At 43.5% G+C, this 22,937-nt stretch overlaps 2 protein-coding genes across 15 annotated transcripts in view; one reads left to right on the forward strand and one right to left on the reverse strand.

Moving 5' to 3' along the window:
• Positions 1-8,195, reverse strand: part of FNBP1 (formin binding protein 1) — a 143,851-nt gene extending 135,656 nt beyond the window's left edge. For all 13 annotated transcript variants that reach the window (XM_057547926.1, XM_057547937.1, XM_057547936.1 and 10 more), the window contains exon 1: positions 7,919-8,195. In XM_057547926.1, coding sequence (XP_057403909.1) covers positions 7,919-7,942 — 24 coding nt within the window. In that variant the 5' untranslated portion in view covers positions 7,943-8,195. The remainder of the gene's footprint in view (positions 1-7,918) is intronic.
• A 7,375-nt stretch (positions 8,196-15,570) lies between these two features.
• The window catches only part of GPR107 (G protein-coupled receptor 107), a 76,369-nt gene continuing 69,002 nt past the window's right edge, over positions 15,571-22,937 (forward strand). For both annotated transcript variants that reach the window (XM_007194501.3, XM_007194502.3), the window contains exon 1: positions 15,571-15,738. In XM_007194501.3, the coding sequence (XP_007194563.1) occupies positions 15,598-15,738 (141 nt within the window). In that variant the 5' untranslated portion in view covers positions 15,571-15,597. The remainder of the gene's footprint in view (positions 15,739-22,937) is intronic.

Consider the following 22,937-nt stretch of genomic DNA (forward strand, 5'->3'; position numbering starts at 1 on the left):
ATCTGCCTGCTAATGCAGGGGACACGGGTTCGAGCCCTGGTCTGGGAAGATCCCACATGCCACGGAGCACCTGGGCCCGTGAGCCACAACTACTGAGCCTGCGCGTCTGGAGCCTGTGCCCCGCAACGGGAGGGGCCGCGATAGTGAAAGGCCCACGCACCGCGATGAAGAGCGGTCCCCGCACCGCGATGAAGAGTGGCCCCCACTTGCCGCAACTAGGGAAAGCCCTCGCACGAACCGAAGACCCAACACAGCCAAAAATAAATAAATAAATAAATAAAGTAGCTATAAAAATTAAAAAAGAAAACAAACAAACAAAAAAAAATATAGTAGAAAAATATTTAAAAAAAAAAAAAAACTTCATGCCAATGATTAGAATGGTGTGTTCAAAGTTTTAAAAAGAAACCACGATATAGTTAATGTGATACTATAGTTTAAATGTGAACAGGTTTTAATAACTTTTGCAGCAAGAAATTGGAAGTTTCATCTATTTTGCTGTTGGCAGTGGTGGTATGAATACAGTGCTAGTATTAAACAACTGAGGTTGTTAAGATTTACATAGCCCATCGACAGACGAATGGATAAAGAAGATGTGGTACATGTATACAATGGAATATTACTCAGCCATAAAAAGGAATGAAATTGGGTCATTGGTAGAGATGTGGATGGACCTAGAGACTGTCATACAGAATGAAGTAAGTCAGAAAGAGGAAAACAAATATCGTATATTAACGCATATATGTGGAATCTAGAAAAATGGTACAGACGAACCGGTTTGCAAGGCAGAAATAGAGACACAAATGTAGAGAACAAACGTAAAGACACCAAGGGGGGGACGGCGGGGGGCTGGTGGTGGGATGAATTGGGAGATTGGGATTGACATATATACACTAATATGTATAAAATAGATAACTAATAAGAACCTGCTGTATAAAAATAAATAAATAAATAAAATTCAAATTAAAAAAGAATTACATAAATTTTTTTTTCTTTTTTTTTTTGGCTGTGTTGGGTCTTCGTTGCTGCGCGTGGGCTTCCCATTGCAGTGGCTTCTCTTGTTGTGGAGCATGGGCTCTAGGCACAAGGGTTTCAGTAGTTCAGGCTCTAGAGCGCAGGCTCAGTAGTTGTGGCTCACGGGCCCAGCTGCTCCATGGCATGTGGGATCTTCCCGGACCAGGGCTCATATCTGTGTCTCCTGCATTGACAGGCAGATTCTTAACCACTGCGCCACCAAGGAAGTCCCGAGTTACATAAATTTAGCATAGAATTTTACAGATGAGGCTTATGAGTTAAAAGAATCAATATTAAAAACTTGTATATTCCCAACTAACTCTTTAAGATAATATACATATTTGGCCCTTTATGACTTTTTTAATTTTTTTTACCTAGACACATCACTAGGCTCAAGCTAGTATGACTATATATTATTAAATCAGGAAACAAATATTGCATTACAAACACTAATTCCAGAAGACTTCACACCCACATTCCAAAATCTAATTAGATTAATTTCCCAGGGCATACGTGTATTCTTGGTAGCTTGCAATTTTTAAGTGTCAAAATAAAGCCTTATTTTTAAATGTGGGTGGTGTTGATGAAACAAGTATGAGTAATACTTGCAGGAAACACAATATTAGCTTTAGCAAGGAAGTGGGTGATACTTGAATAGTCCTTCAAAGAGGCACTTTCCATGTCGCACCAATGTAAAGCAAGACTTCTAATGTGATCACACGGTAAGCACAGACAAAACCCCTTACAGTGCTTGAAACACAGTTTTACTTACCAAAAATGCAATGTTCAGGATGATATCTAATGTATAAAGTGAAGGCAACAAGCTGATGGGTAAATTTCCAGCCACAGAATCACCTGACCTCCCCTGTTTTGTTTAATATCTACTAACCAGAGAGACAAATATCATATCGCTTACATGTGGAATCTAAAAAAATGATACAAATGAACTTATTTACAAAACAGAAATAGACTGGGGATTCCCTGGTGGTCCAGTGGTTAGGACTTGGTGCTTTCAATACTGTGGGCCCGGGTTCAATCCCTGGTCGGGGAACTAAGATCACACATGTCCCGAGCTGCACGGCACAATAAATAAATAAAGACAAACAAAAACGGACTCACAGACATAGAAGACAAACTTCTGGTTACCAAAAGGGAAAGGGGGGGAGGGGAGGGATAAATTAGGAGTTTGGGATTAGCAGATACAAACTACTATATATCAGTAAAAAAGATAAACAAGAAGGACCTACTGTATAGCACAGGGAACTATATTCAATATCTTGTAATAACTTATAATGAAAAAATGTGAAAAAGAATATATATATATATGACTGAATCACTTTGCTGTACACCTGAAACATTATAAATCAACTACACTTCGATTACAAAAAATAAAGATAAAAAGTAAACTAATTTTTAAAAAAAATCTACTAACCAGAAAGACTGTGTAAACCCTGTTTTAATAGAGAGGTAGGGATGACAGAATTAAACTTGATTTGGTCTATCTTTCGAGGCAGTTCTGCTCTGCTCACCGAAGTTCCAAGAGTGATGTCTCCCCTGTTGGTCTTGCCATGTTTATCCCAAACAGAAACCTCCGAAGGATTAAAGAAGAAAGAGCAGGAGAAGAGCTATGAACTGTTGTTAGTACTCTACTCCACTTAGTACTGGCAAGTAAGAAGAGGTACTAATTCTCCAAATCCTGCAACTATTAACAGTCCATTAGGGCTTCCCTGGTGGCGCAGTGGTTAAGAATCCGCCTGCCAATGCAGGGGACATGGGTTCGAGCCCTGGTCCAGGAAGATCCCACATGCTGTGGAGCAACTAAGCCCGTGCGCCAAAACTACTGAGCCTGCAAGCCACAACTACTGAGCCCACATGCCACAACTACTGAAGCCCGCCTGCCACAACTACTGAAGCCTGTGCGCCTAGAGCCCGTGCTCTGCAATGAGAGAAGCCACCGCAATGAGAAGCCCGCACACCGCAACGAAGAGTAGCCCCCGCTCGCCGCAACTGGGCAACGAAGACCCAACGCAGCCAAAAATAAATAGATTAATGAACTAATTTTAAAAATTATTTTAAAAAAATGTCTAGAGGGACTTCCCTGGCGGTCCAGTGGTTACGACTCCTCACTTCTGAACTAAAATCCCACAGGCTGGGCTTCCCTGGTGGCGCAGTGGTTGAGAATCTGCCTGCCAATGCAGGGGACACGGGTTCGAGCCCTGGTCTGGGAAGATCCCACATGCCGCGGAGCAACTAAGCCCGTGAGCCACAACTACTGAGCCTGCGCGTCTGGAGCCTGTGCTCCGTAACAAGAGAGAGGCCGCGATAGTGAGAGGCCCGTGCACCGCGATGAAGAGTGGCCCCCGCTTGCCGCAACTAGAGAAAGCCCTCGCACAGAAACAAAGACCCAACACAGCCAAAAATAAATAAATAAATAAATAAATAAATAAAAGTGAGATTCTTAAAAAAAAAAAAAAAAAATCCCACAGGCCGTGCAGTGTGTCCCCCCCACAAAACGGAGATCTAGACTGTGTATTTGTGAGGAAGCAGTATAAATCTCTGGACCTTCTGCTCAATTTTGCTGTGAAACTATAACTGCTCTAAAAAATAAGTCTATTTTTAAAAAAATGGTGCCTAGAATTATTTTTTTTAAAATGTTTACAACTGCCAAAGTGCAGAAAGGCATTAAAACTACCCTCCCATTACTTTAAAACAGCAAATGTTAAAACAAAAGGAAAAAAAGGATTCATTCATTTATTCAATAAATATTTCTTTCTTTCTTTCTTTTTAATATATTTATTTATTTTTGGCTGTGCTGGGTCTTCGTTGCTGTGCGCAGGCTTTCTCTAGTTGCAGTGAGCGGGGGCTACTCTTTGTTGTGGTGCGCGGGCTTCTCATTGCGGTGGCTTCTCTTATTGCGGAGCACGGGCTCTAGGCGCACAGGCTTCAGTAGTTGTGGCAGGCGGGCTTCAGTAGTTGTGGCACGTGGGCTCAGTAGTTGTGGCTTGCAGGCTCAGTAGTTGTGGCGCACGGGCTTAGTTGCTCCACGGCATGTGGGATCTTCCCGGACCAGGGCTGGAACCCGTGTCCCCTGCATTGGCAGGCAGATTCTTAACCACTGCCCCACCAGGGAAGTCCCTCAATAAATATTTCTTGAACTCCCAACTGTGAGGCAGGCATTGTTCCTGGTCCAGTTGGTAGACAACTCTTTCACTGCTGCCCCTTAAAGGTGCACACCACAATCAATGTCACTATATTCAACAAATTGTGGAATGCACATTATATGCCTGGCACTGTCCTAAAAACATAGGTTTAAGAAAAAAAATTAAGTACAATCAACACAGGTGGCTTAACATAGTAATATGTTAACCAATATGTATTATTCGGGTCTCTCTGTTTGCTTTCTTGCTGTTATTATTTTGGGCTACTCCATTTCTTATTAGCACCAAAAGAAAGATGGCAGAGAGGACACTAGGAGATACAGGTAGATTCTGTCACTGAGTAAATTTTTAGCCACAAAGAGTAGAACAGTTATAAGGAAAGCTAAAATTTCCAATGGACTTTTTCTTACTTCACATTAATGATCAAGCTTACAAAAAGTTGAGCTGACACTTCAATAACTTCTCACTTCTTTCTAACACGTAGGTACAAAACCAAAAAAAAAATTCAAATGTAAGAAATTCTTGCTTTGCCATTTCTCCAATGACCAGTCACAATTTCAACAAGTCAGTGAAAACTATTTAGCCTATTAACATGACTTTTTAAACAAAGTCGTGAGTAAATGCATTTTGGTTAATTTTGGTACAGAAACAATTTTACCCTAGTCACTTTAAATCAGCCGTTTATACTTTGTTATAGCTTCTGATATAAAATAGAAGGCCCCTATTTTAACACAATTTAATCCAATAAAGTTATTACAAATTATGGGTTTTGAGTCCATTTTTATGATTGCCTGATAACTTCCTGACATTTCATGATTTCTCAAAAATGTCCTAGAATATCAAAGTTTACGCCTATGGAGAGGTTAAAAAAAAAAAAAAGGAGAAAAGAGAACGGTTTTACTCTGTCTACAAAGCAGGATGTGGCTAAGAACAGGCCTTTAATGTAAAGTGCATGTTAGAAACCTGTCGTTTTGAAAAGCCTGCCTGGACGTTGACTGGCATCCTAAAATGTGTGTGAAACTGGATGGCATTTGTGGAGGTCTATGAAAGCTGAGAACACCTATTACAAAGAGCTCGTGGCTACCCGAACCAGAGCTCCATCTCTCTCCATACAGAAGCATCATTCTGCCATGTTAGGCTTGAACGCCCCATCATTATCTCATTACCTATGTGCATGATCCCCACAGCCACCATTCAAGGAAAACCCTCAATCACGGCCCTGCCAGGCTGCCCAGGGCTGCCCAACGCACCACACAACACTGAGTTTCTCACCACCAGAGAACTGGAGGTTTATTTTTCAGAATCCTTCATTATTCTAATTTTTAAAAAATCTCAAATATTAATAAAACAAGGCAACTGTAAACAGACATTTTGTTCGCCTTCTACTTCTTGGAATTTAAACTCAGATTTTGCACTTCTCTTAGCACAAATTATGTGATCATTCTTTCCCCTCTATTAACCTCTAAGCCACTCAAGGGCAAAGGGCAATACTCTACTGGAATGCCTTTTTCTTTTTTTTAACTCTTCACTGACATATACTTGTATAGAGACAACGGATGACTCATTCTTCCTCATAAACTTAAAAACAAGTGAAAAAAATTCTCAATTAGTTTACACACCTTCTCCCTTAAAAATCTTTTCCAATTATTTTCACTGTAGAAAATTTCAAGTATAGACAGTAGAAAGCATAGTATCACAAGTCCTCCTGTACCCATCAACCACCTTCAACAATGACCAACTCCCAAGCACGTTCCCTTCATCCACATCCCCATCCACTACCACCCCAAATTCTTCTGAAGCAAATCCAAGATTTCCTTTCATTCATATATATTCCAGTTCCCACTGATTTTCAACAACTCCCTGTCTTTGCCTTCCTTCCCACCCTCTACCTCCAAAAAGAAGTGTACAGAATAATGCAGGTGATTGTAGCTATTTTACCGGTTTTCTTCTCTTAGCTACCCCCCCTCTTCTGGATCACCTTCTATAACGTTCACCAACATCACCGTGAAGTGCCCACCATTGTGCTCAGTCCCTTTAACTACAGCCTATTTCACTTAGAAATATATTGCATTCCCCCCACCCCAATAATCGCCTTCTCTAGTTTGAACAAGTGAAACAAAATCGTGCCAAATTTTCTATTCTCTTGATTAAAAATTACTTCTGATTTGTTCCCCTCATCCCAGAAAAGGTAAAAAGAGCCAAAGGGAGTGGAGAAAGAATAGAAGAAGAAAGAAATTCAACACTTAAAATGGTAGATTCTGCCTAATTGGCCATGTGTAAATACTTAAAACCATCTGTTACTTTATTTTTTAAATGAATATTTGTAAACATCAGTCGAAAATTGGAGTCCCTTTTGATAGAGGATGTTTATAAAATGAGTTATCTTAATGTAAGGGAGCTATTGCCTTCAGGATTTCGGTATTAATACCAGTGGCTGCTTCTGAGCCTAAGAAGTGGTTATGTAAAAACAATTAAAGCAAAAAAAAAAAAAAAAAAATTAAGGGAGGATGCGCGCTGTTTCTATAGCTGCTCTAACCTTGTTTTATTTTGACGTGAGATTTCTTCGCCTCAGCTCAGAGAGCCACCACCACCCCACACTTTCTCCTCCACACCCTTTACAAATGGAATTCCGAAGGGAGGCACTTGAGAGTTCACCATGGGAAATGTCTCATCTTGAGAACATTTCAGGGCGATAGTTGAGATTTCATCTACTCCTCCCTCTGGACACTGCTCTGCACATCCCTTGCCCGGTGATTGCCTCAGGAATCCAGAGGAAGGCAGGGAAACGAGCTCCGGTCCACAAGCCACAGCCTCTCCTCCCCGAGGACGGCCTGTGCACCGCCTTGGCATCCTCCTTTCGCCCTGGTCCGGGGAGAGGAGCTTCCAGACAGCACGCTACTTGTTTATCCATCCGCGCCCCAGGTTAAGAATCCCGGCGGGGCGCTCCCTACCCCAGTTTAGCCTCTTTCCTCTGAGCAGTTAAAAAATATAAAATCTACCCCGCGAATGCCTCTTCCTGAAGGTGATAACACCAGATCTCCCTCTAACTCCGACTACTTTCCCCTCCAGGCCAAACGCCGCAGTCCCCACATCAAATCGAGGATCTGAGCTGCCCCTCAAAAAATCACAAGTGCACCCCTAAACCACCACAGGGCAAACGTCCTCGCCACTAGGAGGAAGACACCAGTTCTCGCCCCTGCGCCCCAAAACCCAAGACCCGGGGCCGGCCCCTCCAGGGCCGCCCCGCCCCCCGGAGGAGCGCCTGACCCGCCCGCACCTCCACGAAGAGAAAGCAGCCTAGGACCTCGGGTCTGGGCGCCGAACACCGAACGCAGCCCTGAAAATCCCCGGGCCTCCACGCCCCCATTGGGTCGGCCCGCGGCGCATCGGTTACTCGCTCCGGGGGATTAAGGCTCTTCCCAACACACACCGCTGGCCTCGGGGCGCCGAGGAGAGGGAGTCCCGCCCGCGCCTCCGGCTCAGGCCGCGGGGGGACCCAGATCCGCGCCCCCTGCTCGGGCCGCCGGGGACCCACCCCAGCGCCCCTCACCTCCGAAGGGCGAATCTGGCTCGCACCTCCTGCTCAAGCCAAGGCCGACGAGAGGCTCCCGGACCTGCGCCTACCCCCAGGCCGCCGGGACCCCGACCAGCGCGCGGTCGCCTCCACCCGGGCAGCCCGGCCCGCGCCCCCAGCCCAGGCGCGCCAGGCACCTTCCCCCGCATCCCGGCGGGCCCAGCCCCTCACTCACCCAGAGCTCGGTGCCCCAGCTCATGGTGCAGGGGGCGGGAAGGGGCGCGCCGCGCGGCAGGCGCGGCTCTCCGGTCCCCCTCCCAGGCGATCCCTTCGCCCCTCGAGATCCCCGCGACCGAGGAAAGCCCGTGCCCGCGCGGTCGCCGCCTCCTCCGGCTCGCCGCTCCTCGCCTTGAGTCTCCTCGGCGGCTCCTCCTCCCCTTCGCTCCTCAGCAAAATGGCCCGAGGAAGCAGCAGCCGCGGTCGCCGCAGCGCCCGCCAGCCCGCCCCACAGCCGGAGAGCAAGGGGAGGGGGAGGGGCGGGAGGGGGCGGGACTGCACGCCGGGGGCGGGGTCGGCCTGACAGCTCGCGCACGCGCGCGCCCCGCCCCCGGCCCCACCTCCCCCTCGGCGCCCTCCGCCCCGCCCGCGTGGTCCGGGGGTCCGGAAGGACCCGGAGGGAGGAGGGGGCACCGCCGGGTCTTGGAGGCCCGGACCTTCCCCCCGCACCCCACTACCGATTTTTTTTTATTACTTATTAGCAACCACACTCTCTGCTCTTAGGACAACCACTCGCCTTTGAACATAGCCGGCCCCGGTTATTACGGGTGCTCTGCAGAGGCCTGAGGTTGCTCCCCTGCGCCGAGCGCCGCTTTGAATTTCAGGACCATACTTTTCCCTGGCAGCCATTCACACCGACCGGAGTTCGCTCGGATGGTCTTTCCCCACCGCCTGGGAACCGTGGAGGCCCGAGGAGCCTTGCAGCCTTGCGCGGTGGGAGTGGGGCCTGGTACGGTGCTGTGTGTGTACTGCACACAGAGGGACGTCGAGGCGAAGAGCGGCCAAACAGCTTTCCAACAGTGATTTCCAACTTGTTCGGCCAAGAAACTCTCAGACGTGAAATCACGTTGCCGCTTAGTGGGTAAAAGCAAAGGCGCTGGGTCCACAGATAACGCGTTTGGTTCCAATCCAGCCTCCCGCACTTACTAGCTGGGTGGCCTCCGACAATGCCTCCACCTCTAGAAGCTCAGAGCCCTCGCCTGACAAATGGAGTTATTTAATAATGTAGCCATCTTGCCGTGTGCTGGCGAGGATCAAGGAAATGAGCACCTGTTACCTGGCCTGTTGGTGGTAAACTGAGAGCTCATTTTTCAGTAGATACGGACTCCTTTTTCTCTGTATTTGGAGGGTCTACACAAATAACATTCCAGGAATGGAGAATTGCTTGAGTTCCAACTCCTTCCTCTGAATCGCTAGGCCTTTTCTCCCCAACTTTTCTTTCTTCCTCAGCTAATGCTACTGACTTTTCTGAATAACTGTGGACTCCTAAAATGGGCCCCATTTTAGAAATATTTCACAGTGATGCATCTCTCCAATCCCACTACACCCAGCCTCAACCAGCTTATCATTCTCCGCGAGAGGGTGGAGCAAGGGTGGTGTTTTACTCTTGCAGATAAACCAAGTTCTACTTCCTTTGTTGGACAGAATTACAATAAATTTAAACAGTCAAAACTGTTTTGGTCTTTCTTCAGTTACAAGTTCCCTCCATCTCCTTGTTTTTAGTGTGTGTGTTTAAATATTTTGTTCTCGGTTACCAGGTCTGGGAACTCTTTACCCAAGCCTGCTAGATGTGTAACCATCAGAACTGCCATCCACTTATCTCCCAAGGTAGATTAATAGCCAGAGTGAGTTGGAGGGGTTAGAAATTCAAACAATACTGCACAGTTTAGTTGGCTATTTGGAAATGGTAAGTGAAATGCAGATCATCTAACAAGACCCTGCCTCAGTATTCACCTCAATTTCCCTTCCTACCAAGGTTTAATATTTTTTCAAGTACACTTGACTGCCTTCTAGGAGACTTCTCAAAAACAGAGTGACCACGTGTGAAAAGATGCTAATCAGGAGGAAAAGCAACCTGCTGCTCTAAAGAAGAGAAAGAAGAGGGGACAAAGAGGAAGGGACAGCAGAAAAAAAAGAGAGAGAGACCACATTAAAAGGAAACCTTTTAAGATGAGTAAGCAGGAAATAGTTATAGGAGCCCATAAAAAGCCACAGCAGCAGAACTATATGGAACTGGGTTAATTAGACCACACTGCAAATATCTTTAACTTCATTAAGACTGGTGGTGGGCTTCCCTGGTGGCGCAGTGATTAAGAATCTGCCTGCCAATGCAGGGAACACGGGTTCGAACCCTGGTCCGGGAAGATCCCACATGCCGCGGAGCAACTGAGCCCATGCGCTACAACTACTGAGCCTGTGCTCTAGAGCCCACGAGCTACAACTACTGAGCCCGTGTGCCACTACTGACACCTGGGCGCCTAGAGCCCATGCTCCACAACAAGAGAAGCCACCACAATGAGAAGCCCGTGCATCGCAATGAAGAGTAGCCCCCGCTCGCCACAACTAGAGAAAGCCTGTGCGCAGCAACAAAGACCCAACACAGCCAAAAACAAATAAATAAATAATTTTATATTAAAAAAAAAAAAAAGACTGCTGGTAACTGAAACAGGTTTGAAAGTATCAGAATCTCCAAGAAATAAAAGAAAAAAACACCATTGATTTTAAAACAATGGAAGCCAACAGGATTCAGGATAAAGAGAAATAAGCCAGCAGAGAAAAACATAAATACAGCACAGTATTTTTTAGGGTGAACTAAATCCACTTCAGTTTCCCTTATAATAAAAGGGAGTGAGTTTTAAAAATTCTATTAACATTACTGTGACTGACCTACTTAGGAATCAATTTTCACAAGAGGTATTGTAAACCCTGTCTATGTAAATGCTGGAATTACCTAGGTGGTCAGTCTGGGTTATATACACCTGTTTTCCCTTTCAGGAACATCTAGAGAACACTGATTTACAAAGTTATGATCTTGGCAGGTGACTATATAAATTTCCACTGAATAATCTAATCACATGGACATTATTAGCACTGAAATAAGGTATCTAGACAGAGACCCTGTGTAGTTGCCATGTAGTTAGAGGTAAACAATTCTAACAGGGTCGTTTGGCAACTCTAATGCTGCTTACAAGTAATAAACATCTAATTCAGGGGCTTAGATGTACAGATATCTCTATCTAATCGATTTTAAAGAAGCTAGGTTTCGTAATTGTTCAATTGGGATCCTAGTGTTCCACTACTTATTAGGTACGTGGCCTTCTGCAAGTTACTTAAACTCTCAGAATTTCACTTAAAACAGGGACCTCACAGGTTGTTGTGAGGCTGGAAGGAGGGAGCTGGCGGTGAGCACAGGCTTTGGTGTTAGCCAGAGTGGATAGCCCTGCACAGAAAGCTCTAGAGCTTTGGTTGAATTATTTTCCTTCTCTAAGCCTCAGTCTCCTCCTCCATAAAATGGAAATAATGCTACTTTGCTCCAAAGGTTACTGCAAAGATTAAAAGAAAGAATACATGTAAAATGCTTAGCACGTGAGGGCACAAGTATTGGTTCCCTTTCCTTTCCTCTTGTTTTCTGGAGGATTTTTACTTCCTCTATCAAGTAAAGCAATCCTTTAAAGCACTCCTGATGCAGCAAGACAGATTGCCTGAACTGCAATTGATTGGTGGTTGTCTATTGGTGAAGTACTCTTCCTAATGAAATTCTCAAGATTTTTTTTTTTTCCTTTAAAATAGCTTCCATCAGTTTCTAGCTTTTAATTCTCATTCAAACTCTAGTGGAAAAAGCTGAAGTGGGATAAAAGTAGGAACTCTGTGGTGAGTAGAATCTTAAAACTGCAACCAATTTTTGTACCTGACAGTGGAATTCCCCTGAAGTTCTATAAAGATGTGCCTAAAATCAGGAAAAACCAGCTGTATGTGGCTGAGCCAGTTACACACTGTGCCACCAAACTGAGGAGTAATGAACTGGACATTTTTCTCCAGCCTGCAGGACTCAAGATGTGTCAGGGCCTAGCTTTTCCAAGAAGATCACCCTCTGCAAGGAGAGGCCGTGGGCTTCCCCCATGCCCCAAGAAATGACATTTCAAGTCAAAGAACGAAAGTGACATTTGACTTCTGAGTGTGTTGCCAGACCCCAATTTGACTTTTGGTTCCCTATACTGTGTTTATAGAGGGTTTTGGTCTGAAATGTCATCCCTTTTGATAAGAAAGACAAATGGCAATCATAAGTGGAGAATATTAACCCAATAATTACATTAAACATCTCTGGAAATTTCTAAATTGATGCTAAACATTATGAATCACACTAGGTTCAAACTACCAATTCTGCTACTAGTGGCAAACTTCAGCGGATCTTGCAAAGTTAGAGGAAATAGAAAAATAAAATCCACTTGACTAAGAGGATAAGGCCGAAAGTCAGGTTTAGGAGATAGTATTTCCAGCCCCTCCAGGCCTTTTCAGTCACTACCTCAAAGTTTAATGCCCCTTTGAAAATGTTGCCAGGGAGAGGCAGGCCTAACTTGTTCTGTTACTCAATAGGTCTGTTTCCGGTTACAGTACCATGATTATGCAAATAATCTGTTCTTGAAACTCTGAAATCATGTGCTTAAATATAAAAATATATAAATAAATATAAAATTGCCAAGATAGCAGTTTTCACAGAATTTGAGAAGCAACTGTCTAATCAATACTTCACTTTAAGTCTTTGTAATTTGTGTTCCCTTTCTTACTTCTCTCAATTCCAAGCTAATGACTGGCACAATATAGTTCTCAAATACCTGAAGAAGCTATTCCTCATAAACGTCTGGACAGATGCCATTGGTATGTGACCCTGTGAAGGTCACATAATAATTCCCAAGTGAAAAGAAGCAAGGAATAAGAACCCAGCTTTGAGCCCTTGTAAAACTGTTTCCCAGAGACTAAAAGACAAACGTCTTCTACTTTATAAACTAGTTATTACAATATTAAATAAAATTAATATTCTTCCTGATCAATCCGTTTTTAGAAGCCTATTATATTCAAATTTAAAACCAGAGATTCTCAAAAATGGTACCTCACTTTAAAAAGTAAACTATAGTAATACTCCAAAACACTGTAAATTGCCTTTAAAAATGAAACTGCACTTGAAAATCCCCATTTCTTTTAACAATTAGTTTCATACTGAAGTGAGAATCAGCTAACTGCCTTTGGTATTTCCTCTAGATACCTAAAAGAAAGTTATCAACTATTTTACATTTCTTTTATGTTCTTTCATACTGCTGATTGTTAAAAAACTTTCTGAAAATTTCTCTTGCATTTCACTTGATAACACGCTGGTTACTCAGATTCTGGGATTTTATTTTTTGAAAATTTAAAATTATAAGAATTAAAAGAAAATAATAATAAAATCATAAGAATTAGAAAGCCATGTACGGTATAGCGCAAGAAGCGCAGATCCTGTTCTGAAGCAGATGCAGTTCCAGTCCTGGTTCTAAAGATGCTTGCCCCAAATTACCCAACTCATTGTGTGATCTTGAGCAAGTCACTTGAGTTCCTTGGATCTGTTTTCACATCTGTTAAATAAGGTGGAAGGATCTGTTGATTATCGAAGGACGCTTCCAGCCTCATATGAAATGAAATTTTTACAACAATTGCAGGACAGGGATGAAGTGCTGGGCTTTATGGGAGAGGCCTGGATCAGAGTCATTTATATATGATCAGACCACCCTGAATAAATTAATTTATCTAACCAAGTCTTATCTTTAAAAAAGGAACAAAAATATAGATCTAATAAAGATTTTGGTCTTAAATTAGAAAATGTACATATAAAGTACTTAGCAGAATATTTGGCAAACTTAATTGCTCAATAAATAGATTAACTATTATCTCCTTTGTGGATTTCCAAAACAATAAAGTTTCTTCTTCTCAGTTTCCTGTAAGATGGGGTAGTAAGATCAGATGAGAATTCTGTTCAAAGAAGTAAGGTTGCATATTCACAATAGATGGCTAAGGATATGAGGTTGGAGAAAGAAGTAAACCACCAAATAGTAAACATTGCCTTTCTAGCTTCTCGGCTACACCTTAGTACCCTGTTTTTGTTCTTGCAGAGGGTGAGACAAAACCTGTACTGGTTTTTGACTCAAGGGAAGAATTCATAGATTCATGACTTTTACTACTATGATTGCACAGCTAAAAGATCTAGGACCCTCCCTCCTCTATTCTGTACTTTCCCAACTGTTTCTTTTTAACCTGAGTACAGCACTTTAGCTCCATTTAAATATATCATGTTAATTTCAGTTCCTAGGTCCAGTTAAAAACGAAGAATCTGATTCTGTCATAAAACACATTAGTACACTGATAGTCACTCAGTATTGGGATTCCTGGTGGTTTTTATTTTCTCTTTTGCTTAAATGATTGCACACAAAGAGCATGCATTATTTGTGTGGCAAGAAAAACAAAACAAAAACAAACCAAAAAAAACCTCAAAAAACTAAAAACTAAATAAACCTAGCTAGTCTATTGGCAATTTTAATAAGCACGTTCTTCTATAACTCCTTTATCAAAAATAGTTGAGTTGAAGGCAACCAGCTACTGAATCCTTCCCTTAAAGATCTTCTTGCATAAATTAAAAAATAAATAATAAATAATAAAGAAAAAAAGATCTCCCTACAAATTCCAAAGATAAGAGGCAAAGGAAGTTTCCACACAGAATTAAAAGATTCATACTCTAGTGGTCAGATAAATTAGCATGAAGTGGGGCTTCCCTGGTGGCGCAGTGGTTGAGAATCTGCCTGCTAATGCAGGGGACACGGGTTCGAGCCCTGGTCTGGGAAGATCCCACATGCCACGGAGCAGCTGGGCCCGTGAGCCACAATTGCTGAGCCTGCGCGTCTGGAGCCTGTGCCCCGCGACGGGAGGGGCCGCGATAAAGAAAGGCCCGCGCACCGCGATGAAGAGCGGTCCCCGCACCGCGATGAAGAGTGGCCCCCGCTTGCCGCAACTGGAGAAAGCCCTCGCACGAACCGAAGACCCAACACAGCCAAAAAAAAAAAAAAAAAAAATTAGCATGAAGCAATATAACATAGTATTTAGTAGTTTCCACGTGATTCCCAGTTCAACCTGGAACAAATGACTTAATTTCTTAGAGCTTCAGTTTGCTTACCGGTAAAGGGGGATAATGTTTATACCTACCTCCTATCTCATCAGATTGTTCCAAGGATTAAATGCAAAAATGCACGCAAAAGGTCTAACGAAGTGCCTGATAAGGGCTCAATAAATTCCTATCACTACAACCACTTCATCAAAAATTTCAGTGTGAAGAGCCTCAAAAAAACCAAAGGACTAAAGACAAGCCACGAACTTAGCCATTTTCCACCGAGTCAACGCTGCTCGGGAAATCAGTCCCATCAACGGCCAGGCACCCTGGAAGTACCCCCACCCTTGGAAAGCGGGGTGCCTCGGTGGGCCGGGTCGCGCAGGCCCAAGGTCGCTTTCCAAGCTCCGCCGGGCGGAGGCGACGACCGGGCTGGTCCTGCCCAGCGACTGCTGCCATGGCAACCGCCACAGGGTTCCCCCAATGAAGGCGCCACCTCTTCTGGCTAAACCTAAAGTCCTCAACAGTGGAGGCCAACTGAACGGCCTCGAAGTGGCCAGCTTAGGCCTCTCGGCGACTTCCCCGGCCCCACAGTCCAAGAAAAAGGCCACAGTTCCCGCGCCGCTGCCGCGGAGGCCCTGAGCCCTCCTTCCAGGCCCTTCCGGCGGCCGCCGTCCTTTAACCCCCGGAAGTGGGCGGGAGAGGAAGCGGCTGGTGATGCTGGAACAAATATGGCCGCCCCGGCGTTCGTCGGCTCTTCGGGCTCCCGCAGTCCTCGGCTGCCCGCCGGCCTTCGGCTGTTCCCCCTACTGGGGCTCTTGCAGCTGCTGGCCGAGCCTGGCCTGGGCCGCGTCCACCACCTGGCGCTCAAGGTAAGGCCGACCGGGGCCGGGTAGGAGCGGGCCGGGGGCCGGAGGCCGCGGCCACTCCCGGGGGCTGGGGGCTACTTTGGCCCAGAGGAGGGGGGGGTGGTCTGTGAGCGTTTGGGTTCCCGCCCTTTTTCCCGGGCGCGGCCTCCCTCCGAGAGGGGTCTGTTGGGAACTGTGGGAATGGTGGGAGTCCTCGGTCTGTCTGGAAAGGGTAGGAAGATTCGAGCTGAAAGAGGGGAAGGGGCTGAACTAAGGCGTAACCCCGAAGGACTCCGCAGGCCGCGCTTGCAGTCCCTGCTGGTTTCCCTAGCTTCCTTGCCGACAGCAGTCTGCTTTTCCTCCTCCCTTGTCACCTCCAACTTTTATGCCCCACTTCGCTTGTCCGCGGTCCCCACTTGTCTATGCCCTTGTACTTGGCAGAACCTTTGCCTCAATTTCCTGGTTCGGCTTCGGGCGCACTCTGGACTGATCAAAGCGGGAATCTCCAGGAGGAATTTCAAATCTCGCTTGAAATACGTGTCCGGAAATTTAAACCCAATGTTTAGAATATGTTTCTAATTAGAGGGCCTGCCTTTTTATCTCTCGCTCCTGTCATTGTCTGTCTAGGGAAGAGATTTATGATAGGCCTAGAATGATCCCTTGGATCTTGCTTTATAACTCAAAACATGCCTCCAGGCGATTCAGCAGGTTAATAGATCTGGAAAGTAGAAAAATAAATCGTTATGACTCAAAGCCTTGTGCATTGTTTTCATAATATACAATTTTCTTAGAAGTGTGGGATTGTAGAAAGTTTGTCTTATTAAAACAGTACTTTAACAAAGCATTGTATTTTGTGAATGTACAGTTTAAAGAATACAGAATCTGGATTAAAAAACCTGGCCAGACCCATACTCCATACCCTGGCTATCAGTTGTTTGTAAATAAAATGTATACTGATTAAAATTGTTCTCAACCGCAGGAAGCCAAATGAGACTTGGCTCCTTTTGGGAATCTGCTGAAAGGTATTGAATCTCTCCCCAGAAAATGCAGGTAGAAATGTAGGCAAAACTTTCTTGGAATTTCTAGGGCTTTATAATCCTGCGGAAGCTTATCCATAGGCCCTAGTCCGACCCAGGTTTATGACTCCAAGAGATGAACTCCTAAAATTCTTTCACTTTATCGTTTGGGATCATGAGTCTTAGATGAAGTCATGCAACTGAGTTTATATAGTATATAAATTAGAGACAAAGCTAATACTAGAACACACTGGATCATGTCTCTTGGCTTTGGGCATTTCTAAAATTAAAGTGTCAGATGGGCAACATCAGTAGGTAAATAGTGACAATATTGGTATAGAGGAAAAAGTATACTATCCTCAGTGGTAGAAGCAACCCGAGTTGGTGTAATTCTAGTGATTGATTTCTCCATATTGTGCTAAATTAATTAATATTTTTCATCTTTGTAATTGTTTCTCAAGTACTGTGGTGCCCTTTCCATAGTCAGTACTGTAGTTGCTCCTTTTCTCTTAAAGTAAACAGTATGGCGTTTTGCCCAAGGAAATGGAAATCACCTGAAGAGAGCCTGTCAGAGCAGCAGCATTAGATTATCTTCTTTTGCTTGAGACTGAGAGAAATAGGAGAATTTCAACCATACACCAAATAGACAGAATAGTATAGTGAACTCCCATGTAGCTGTCACCCAGCCTCAGTAACCATTAACCAGTGGCTAATTCTGCCACTTCCCCACACAAATCACTTCTCACTTGCGTTCTTTATTTTTTAATTAGAAACAAGTCTTCTCATTTTTTATTCAGTTTTCTCATCCCATGCTACATTTTCCATCAATCTTCTGGTTTTCTCAGTCTTCTCAAATTTCTTCTCTTTTGTTCTTTCTTTAGATTCCTTAACTTTCTGAAACAACTTTATTGAGGCATAGTTTATATACATTAAAATTCACCCATTTTAAGTGTACAATTCAGTGATTGTTAGTAAATTTACTGAGTTGTGCATCTATCACCACTGTTCAGCCATAGAACATTTCCATCACCTCTGTAAGATCCCTTGTGTTGCTTTACAGTTAATTCCTGTTCCCACCTCCAGCCCCAGACAACCACTAATCTACTTTCTGTCTCTGTAGATTTGCCCTTTCTGGATATTTCATGTAAATGGAATCACACAGTATGTGATCTTTTGTGTGTGGCTTCTTTTATTTATGTTGTTGAGGTTCATACATGTTGTACTGTGTATTAGTAATTCATTCCTTTCAATGTCTGACTGCTGTTCCATTGTATGCATATACCACCTTACGCTCAGCCATTCACCAGTGATGGACATTTGGGTTTCCTTTTTTGGCTATTGTGAAAAATATTGCTGCAAACATTCACATGCAAGTCTTTATGGGGACATATGTTTTCATTTTGGGGGGTGATAGCTAGGAGTGGAGTAGAATTGCTGGGTCATATGGTGGATCTGTATTTAACTTCTTAAGAAACTGCCAAAGCACTTTCAAAGTGACTATACCATTTTACAGTCCCACCAGAAATTTGTGAGGGTTCTCCTTTCTACATATTGTGCCAACATTAGTACTTCTTACGTTATTTTAGAGTGAATCAAAGTCATCATGTTGTTTGATCCATAAATATTTCAGTATGTACCTATAAGAAACAGGGACTCTTTCAAAAACATAACTACAAAAAAAAAAAAACAAAAAAAAAAAACATAACTACAATGCCATTATAACAAAAAAGAAGTTAATCTTTAATATCATGAAATACCAAATCAGGTTCAAATTTCCATTGGTCATAAATGGATTTAAACTTTTTAAAAATCAGAATCTAAATATTGTCCTTACAGTATGATTGGTTAATATGTCTCTTAAGTCTCTCTTGATCTAGGGGATCTCATTCCTCCAAGCACTCCCGTACTGGATTTTGCTGATTATTTCCTTGTGGTGTAATTTAGTATGTTCATCTATCCTTCATCCTATGTGGCCTAGATATGCTGGATCGTGTGTGTGTGTGTGTGTGTGTGTGTGTGTGTGTGTGTATTTAAGAAAAGCTAGAAATTCAGGCTTTTATGTGAAATTAGCTAGCAACTAACTCAAATTTTAAAACGAAAACAAAACATGGTGTTGGCCAAATACAACACATTTGTGGGCCAGTCTAAGTCAGTGGACTGCCAGTTGGAGAGCTGTTTAAAATATAGAAGTGGCTAGGTAAGTGACCATCAGCTAGCTCAGTTAAATGTTACTGTATTTATTTTCTAAATTCAGTTTGTGAGAAAAACTAAACTGAAGTATCGTTACTCCACTTGCTTTATATTTGAAAGCAGTTTAAAATATGAAGTTATTGAGGAACATAAAACACTTCTTGTGTTCTACTATTTAGTGAAAAGAGCAGAATTGTATTCTAGTATTTAGTGAAAAGTTTAAAACAACTTTTTTAAAAAAGGAGAAAATACACCGAAATGGTAGTTGTCTTTAAGAATTATGGGAATTTTTTTTCTTATTTCATCTCCAGAGCTGACCTTTCTTCTGAGCTCTGGACAAGTATATCCGATTTCTTAACCCCCGTTTCCACTCAGATGGCTCATAAGCACCTCTGTATGTTAGAAACCAACCTGACCTCCCACTCCCTTCACCCTCAACCTATATGTAGTCTTTCTCTAGTTTTTCTTTTCTTAGTATCTGGGACCACCAGCTGCTCATTTTCTCAAGTCAGAAATCTTTTATTCTTATCACCACGTTCCATATATGTGTGTTCTAAATAAATAGATCTCCAATCCATTCACTGCTCTCTCTCATCACCACTGTGACTGCTGGGTCTAGGCCATCCTCATATCTCTTGGACCAGGGCGGTCTCCTCATACCTGGTGTCCTAGCATTACTCCAGTTCGTATTTTGTTTTGTCGCTGGAATGATCTTCCTAAAAGCCAAAGCCAGTCGTGTCAGTCCCCTTTTAAGCCCATCAGTGGCACCCTGGTCCCCTCAGGGGGAACTCAAAACCCCTAGACTGCCAGTCTTTCTGTTAGCCAGCCTCCTCTCTAGTCTCATTGCCCTTCCTTTCTTTAGTTTCTTAGTTCATGTGTGTGCAGCTTGGTGAATTTTTTTAATGACTGAATGTACCCACATAACCAGCACCCAGGTCAAGAAGCTGGACATTACTAGCACACCAGAAGCCCCCCTGGTTTTCTCTTCCAGTCACTAAAAGTCTTGAAATAACCAACACACACCTAAACGAGGAGGGGAGAGGTCTTGTCCTGCTCAGTTTTGTACTGTAAGGCCATACAGTACTGTAGTGGGGATCAAGCAGACCGATGGGGCAGAATAGGAAGCACAGATAAGAGACTTATGTCAACCTGAGAACTTGATGTGCAGTAGAGGGGGCATCATAGGGCAGTGGAAGTTAGGACAGATTGCTCTCAAGTGGTCTTAGGATAAGTAGCTGGCTCTCCATGGGGGCGGGGGGGAGCAGGGAATAGATGCCTACCCTACAAAAAATATATATTCTGCGTGAATTAAAGACCAAAATGTGGAAACAGAAACTCTAAAACTTTTAGAATAACATATCGTGAATATTCTATGACTTTGGAATAGAGAACGATGTTTTTTAAAAGACATTTAAAAATACTATCGGGAATAAAGATTGATGGTTTGTTTTTTTTTATTGAAATATAGTTGATTTACAATGTTGTGATAATTTCTGCTGCACAGCAAAGTGACTCAGTTATACACGTCTATATTCTTTTTCATATTCTTTTCCATTATGGTTTATCACAGGATACTGAATATAGTTCCCTGTGTTATACAGTAGAATCTTGTTGTTTATCCATCCTATACTATATAATAGTTTGCATCTGCTAATCACAGTCTCCCAATACTTCCCTCCCCCACCCCCCGGTAGGTTTTTTGAAGGAGAAAAGTATCAGGAATAAGGATCAATAGGTTTTCTCGGGGCTTCCCTGGTGGCGCAGTGGTTGAGAATCTGCCTGCCAATGCAGGGGACACGGGTTCGAGCCCTGGTCTGGGAAGATCCCACATGCCGCGGAGCAACTAAGCCCGTGAGCCACAACTACTGAGCCTGCGCGTCTGGAGCCTGTGCTCCACAACAAGAGAGGCCACGATAGTGAGAGGCCCGCGCACCGCGATGAAGAGTGGCCCCCACTTGCCGCAACTGGAGAAAGCCCTTGCACAGAAACGAAGACCCAACACAGCCATAAATAAATAAATTAAATAAATAAATTAAATTTAAAAAAAAAAAAGGTTTTCTCCTTCAAAATGTAAAAAGACTTATATAACAAAAGAAAAAAAAAGACTGGGAGAAGATACTTGCAGTATAAAAATCGAAGATTAGTAGCCAGAATATATGAAGAACTTAAAACAAAATCCAGGGACTTCCCTGGTGGCACAGTGATTAAGAATCTGCTTGCCAGTGCAGGGAACACGAGTTCGATCCCTGGTCCGGGGAGATCGCACATGCTGCGGAGCAACTAAGCCCGCGAGCCACTACTACTGAGCCCATACACCGCAACAAGAGAAGCCACTGCAATGAGAAGCCCGCGCACCGCAACGAAGAGTAGCCCCTGTTCACCACAACTAGAGAAAGCCCACGCACAGCAACAAAGACCCAGTGCAGCCAAACATAAATAATAAATAAATAAATAAATATTTAAAAAATCTAAAAGGAAAATGGACATATGTATTTTATTTTTTTATTTTTTTAAATTTTATTATTTTATTTTGCCTGCGTTGGGTCTTCGTTGCTGTGTGCGGGCTTTCTCTGTTTGCGGCGAGTGGGGGCTACTCTTGGTTGCTGTGCGCGGGCTTCTCATTGCGGTGGCTCCTCTTGTTGCAGAGCACAGGCTCTAGGCTCACAGGCTTCAGTAGTTGTGGCACGCAGGCTCAGTAGTTGTGGCTCGCGGGCTCTAGAGCGCAGGCTCGGTAGTTGTGGCACATGGGCTTAGTTGCTCCGCGGCATGTGGGATCTTCCCGGACCAGGGCTCGACCCTTGTCCCCTGCATGGGCAGGTGGATTCTTAACCACTGCGCCACCAGGGAAGCCCGGACATATGATATTTTTAAAAAAGCATTTCACAGAAGAAAAACCCATATGGCTGATAAACCTAGATGAGGTGCTCAAACTCATGAAGTACCAGGAAATGCAAATTCAGTCAACATCAGCCTTGATTTTCCCCAAAACTGGGAAAAATGAAATGTTTGATGACATCAAGTTTCAGTAAGGATGTAAGGAAACTTTCATATACTTTGGGGATCCATTTGGCAATTTCGAGTAAAATTGAAAATGTGCCATCTAGATATGTATATACCCTCAATCCCCACGCACATCATGCATAAGATATGTACAGGGAATGTTCATAACAGCGTTGTCACAGCAGAAGATTGGGAATTAACCTGAATGCACAAGTAATGCTTTGGGGAAATGGATATACTGTGATGTACATAATGATGGAACACAAGCAGATAGAGTGAGGAACTAGAGCATATTCAATGTATCAACACAGGTAGGTGCTCAAAGAATACAGTGTTGTCTGAAAATGCAAGTTGCCAGACGTACACATACATTGTGACACAGTTTATCCAAATTTTAAAAACTTAGCAATGCTATATGATGTTTATGGTTATGGACATGTCCACTGAAAAATAGAAGTGCACTTAACCAGTTCATGAGCTTGGAAAGCGATGGTGGAGCAGAATAGGGTTCAGTAGAGGTACAAAGGCACTTCACCTTGTCCATGAAGTTCTGTTCTTTTCCTCCCTCCCTGTGGCTCTGAAGCAACTGTAATACAGACATTTGGTAATTGTGGGGAGTGGGTAGACGGATATTTGTTGCTATTCCTTTTACTGTTCTACAGCTAGGGGTATCGTGAGTCTTATGAGGGCACGGCTCGCTTGTCTTGCTGACCATCGATTGCGCAGGGCCTGACACAGATGAGGATTCAGGAAGAGTATGTTGAATGAAGAAATGGATGTGTGTCTGTGTTCCAGATTTTCTAAAATGAGCGCTTACTACTGGAAAAAGTATGGTTGCCAATGTTTATAAAAATACAAGTTCTCTGCACCTGGGTGGTGGGCTTGTGAGTGCTTAGTACATGGCTGACCTTGTTATAGATGCCACCAAACAGCAAGATTATAAATTATGGCTCTGTACTTTTCTGTTTTGTTTGGTTAGTACCACTGAAAAGCTACAATGACTGAAAAATGTGTTTT

Source organism: Balaenoptera acutorostrata, chromosome 6 (genome assembly GCF_949987535.1).
Source record: "Balaenoptera acutorostrata chromosome 6, mBalAcu1.1, whole genome shotgun sequence".
Lineage (NCBI taxonomy): Eukaryota > Metazoa > Chordata > Mammalia > Artiodactyla > Balaenopteridae > Balaenoptera > Balaenoptera acutorostrata.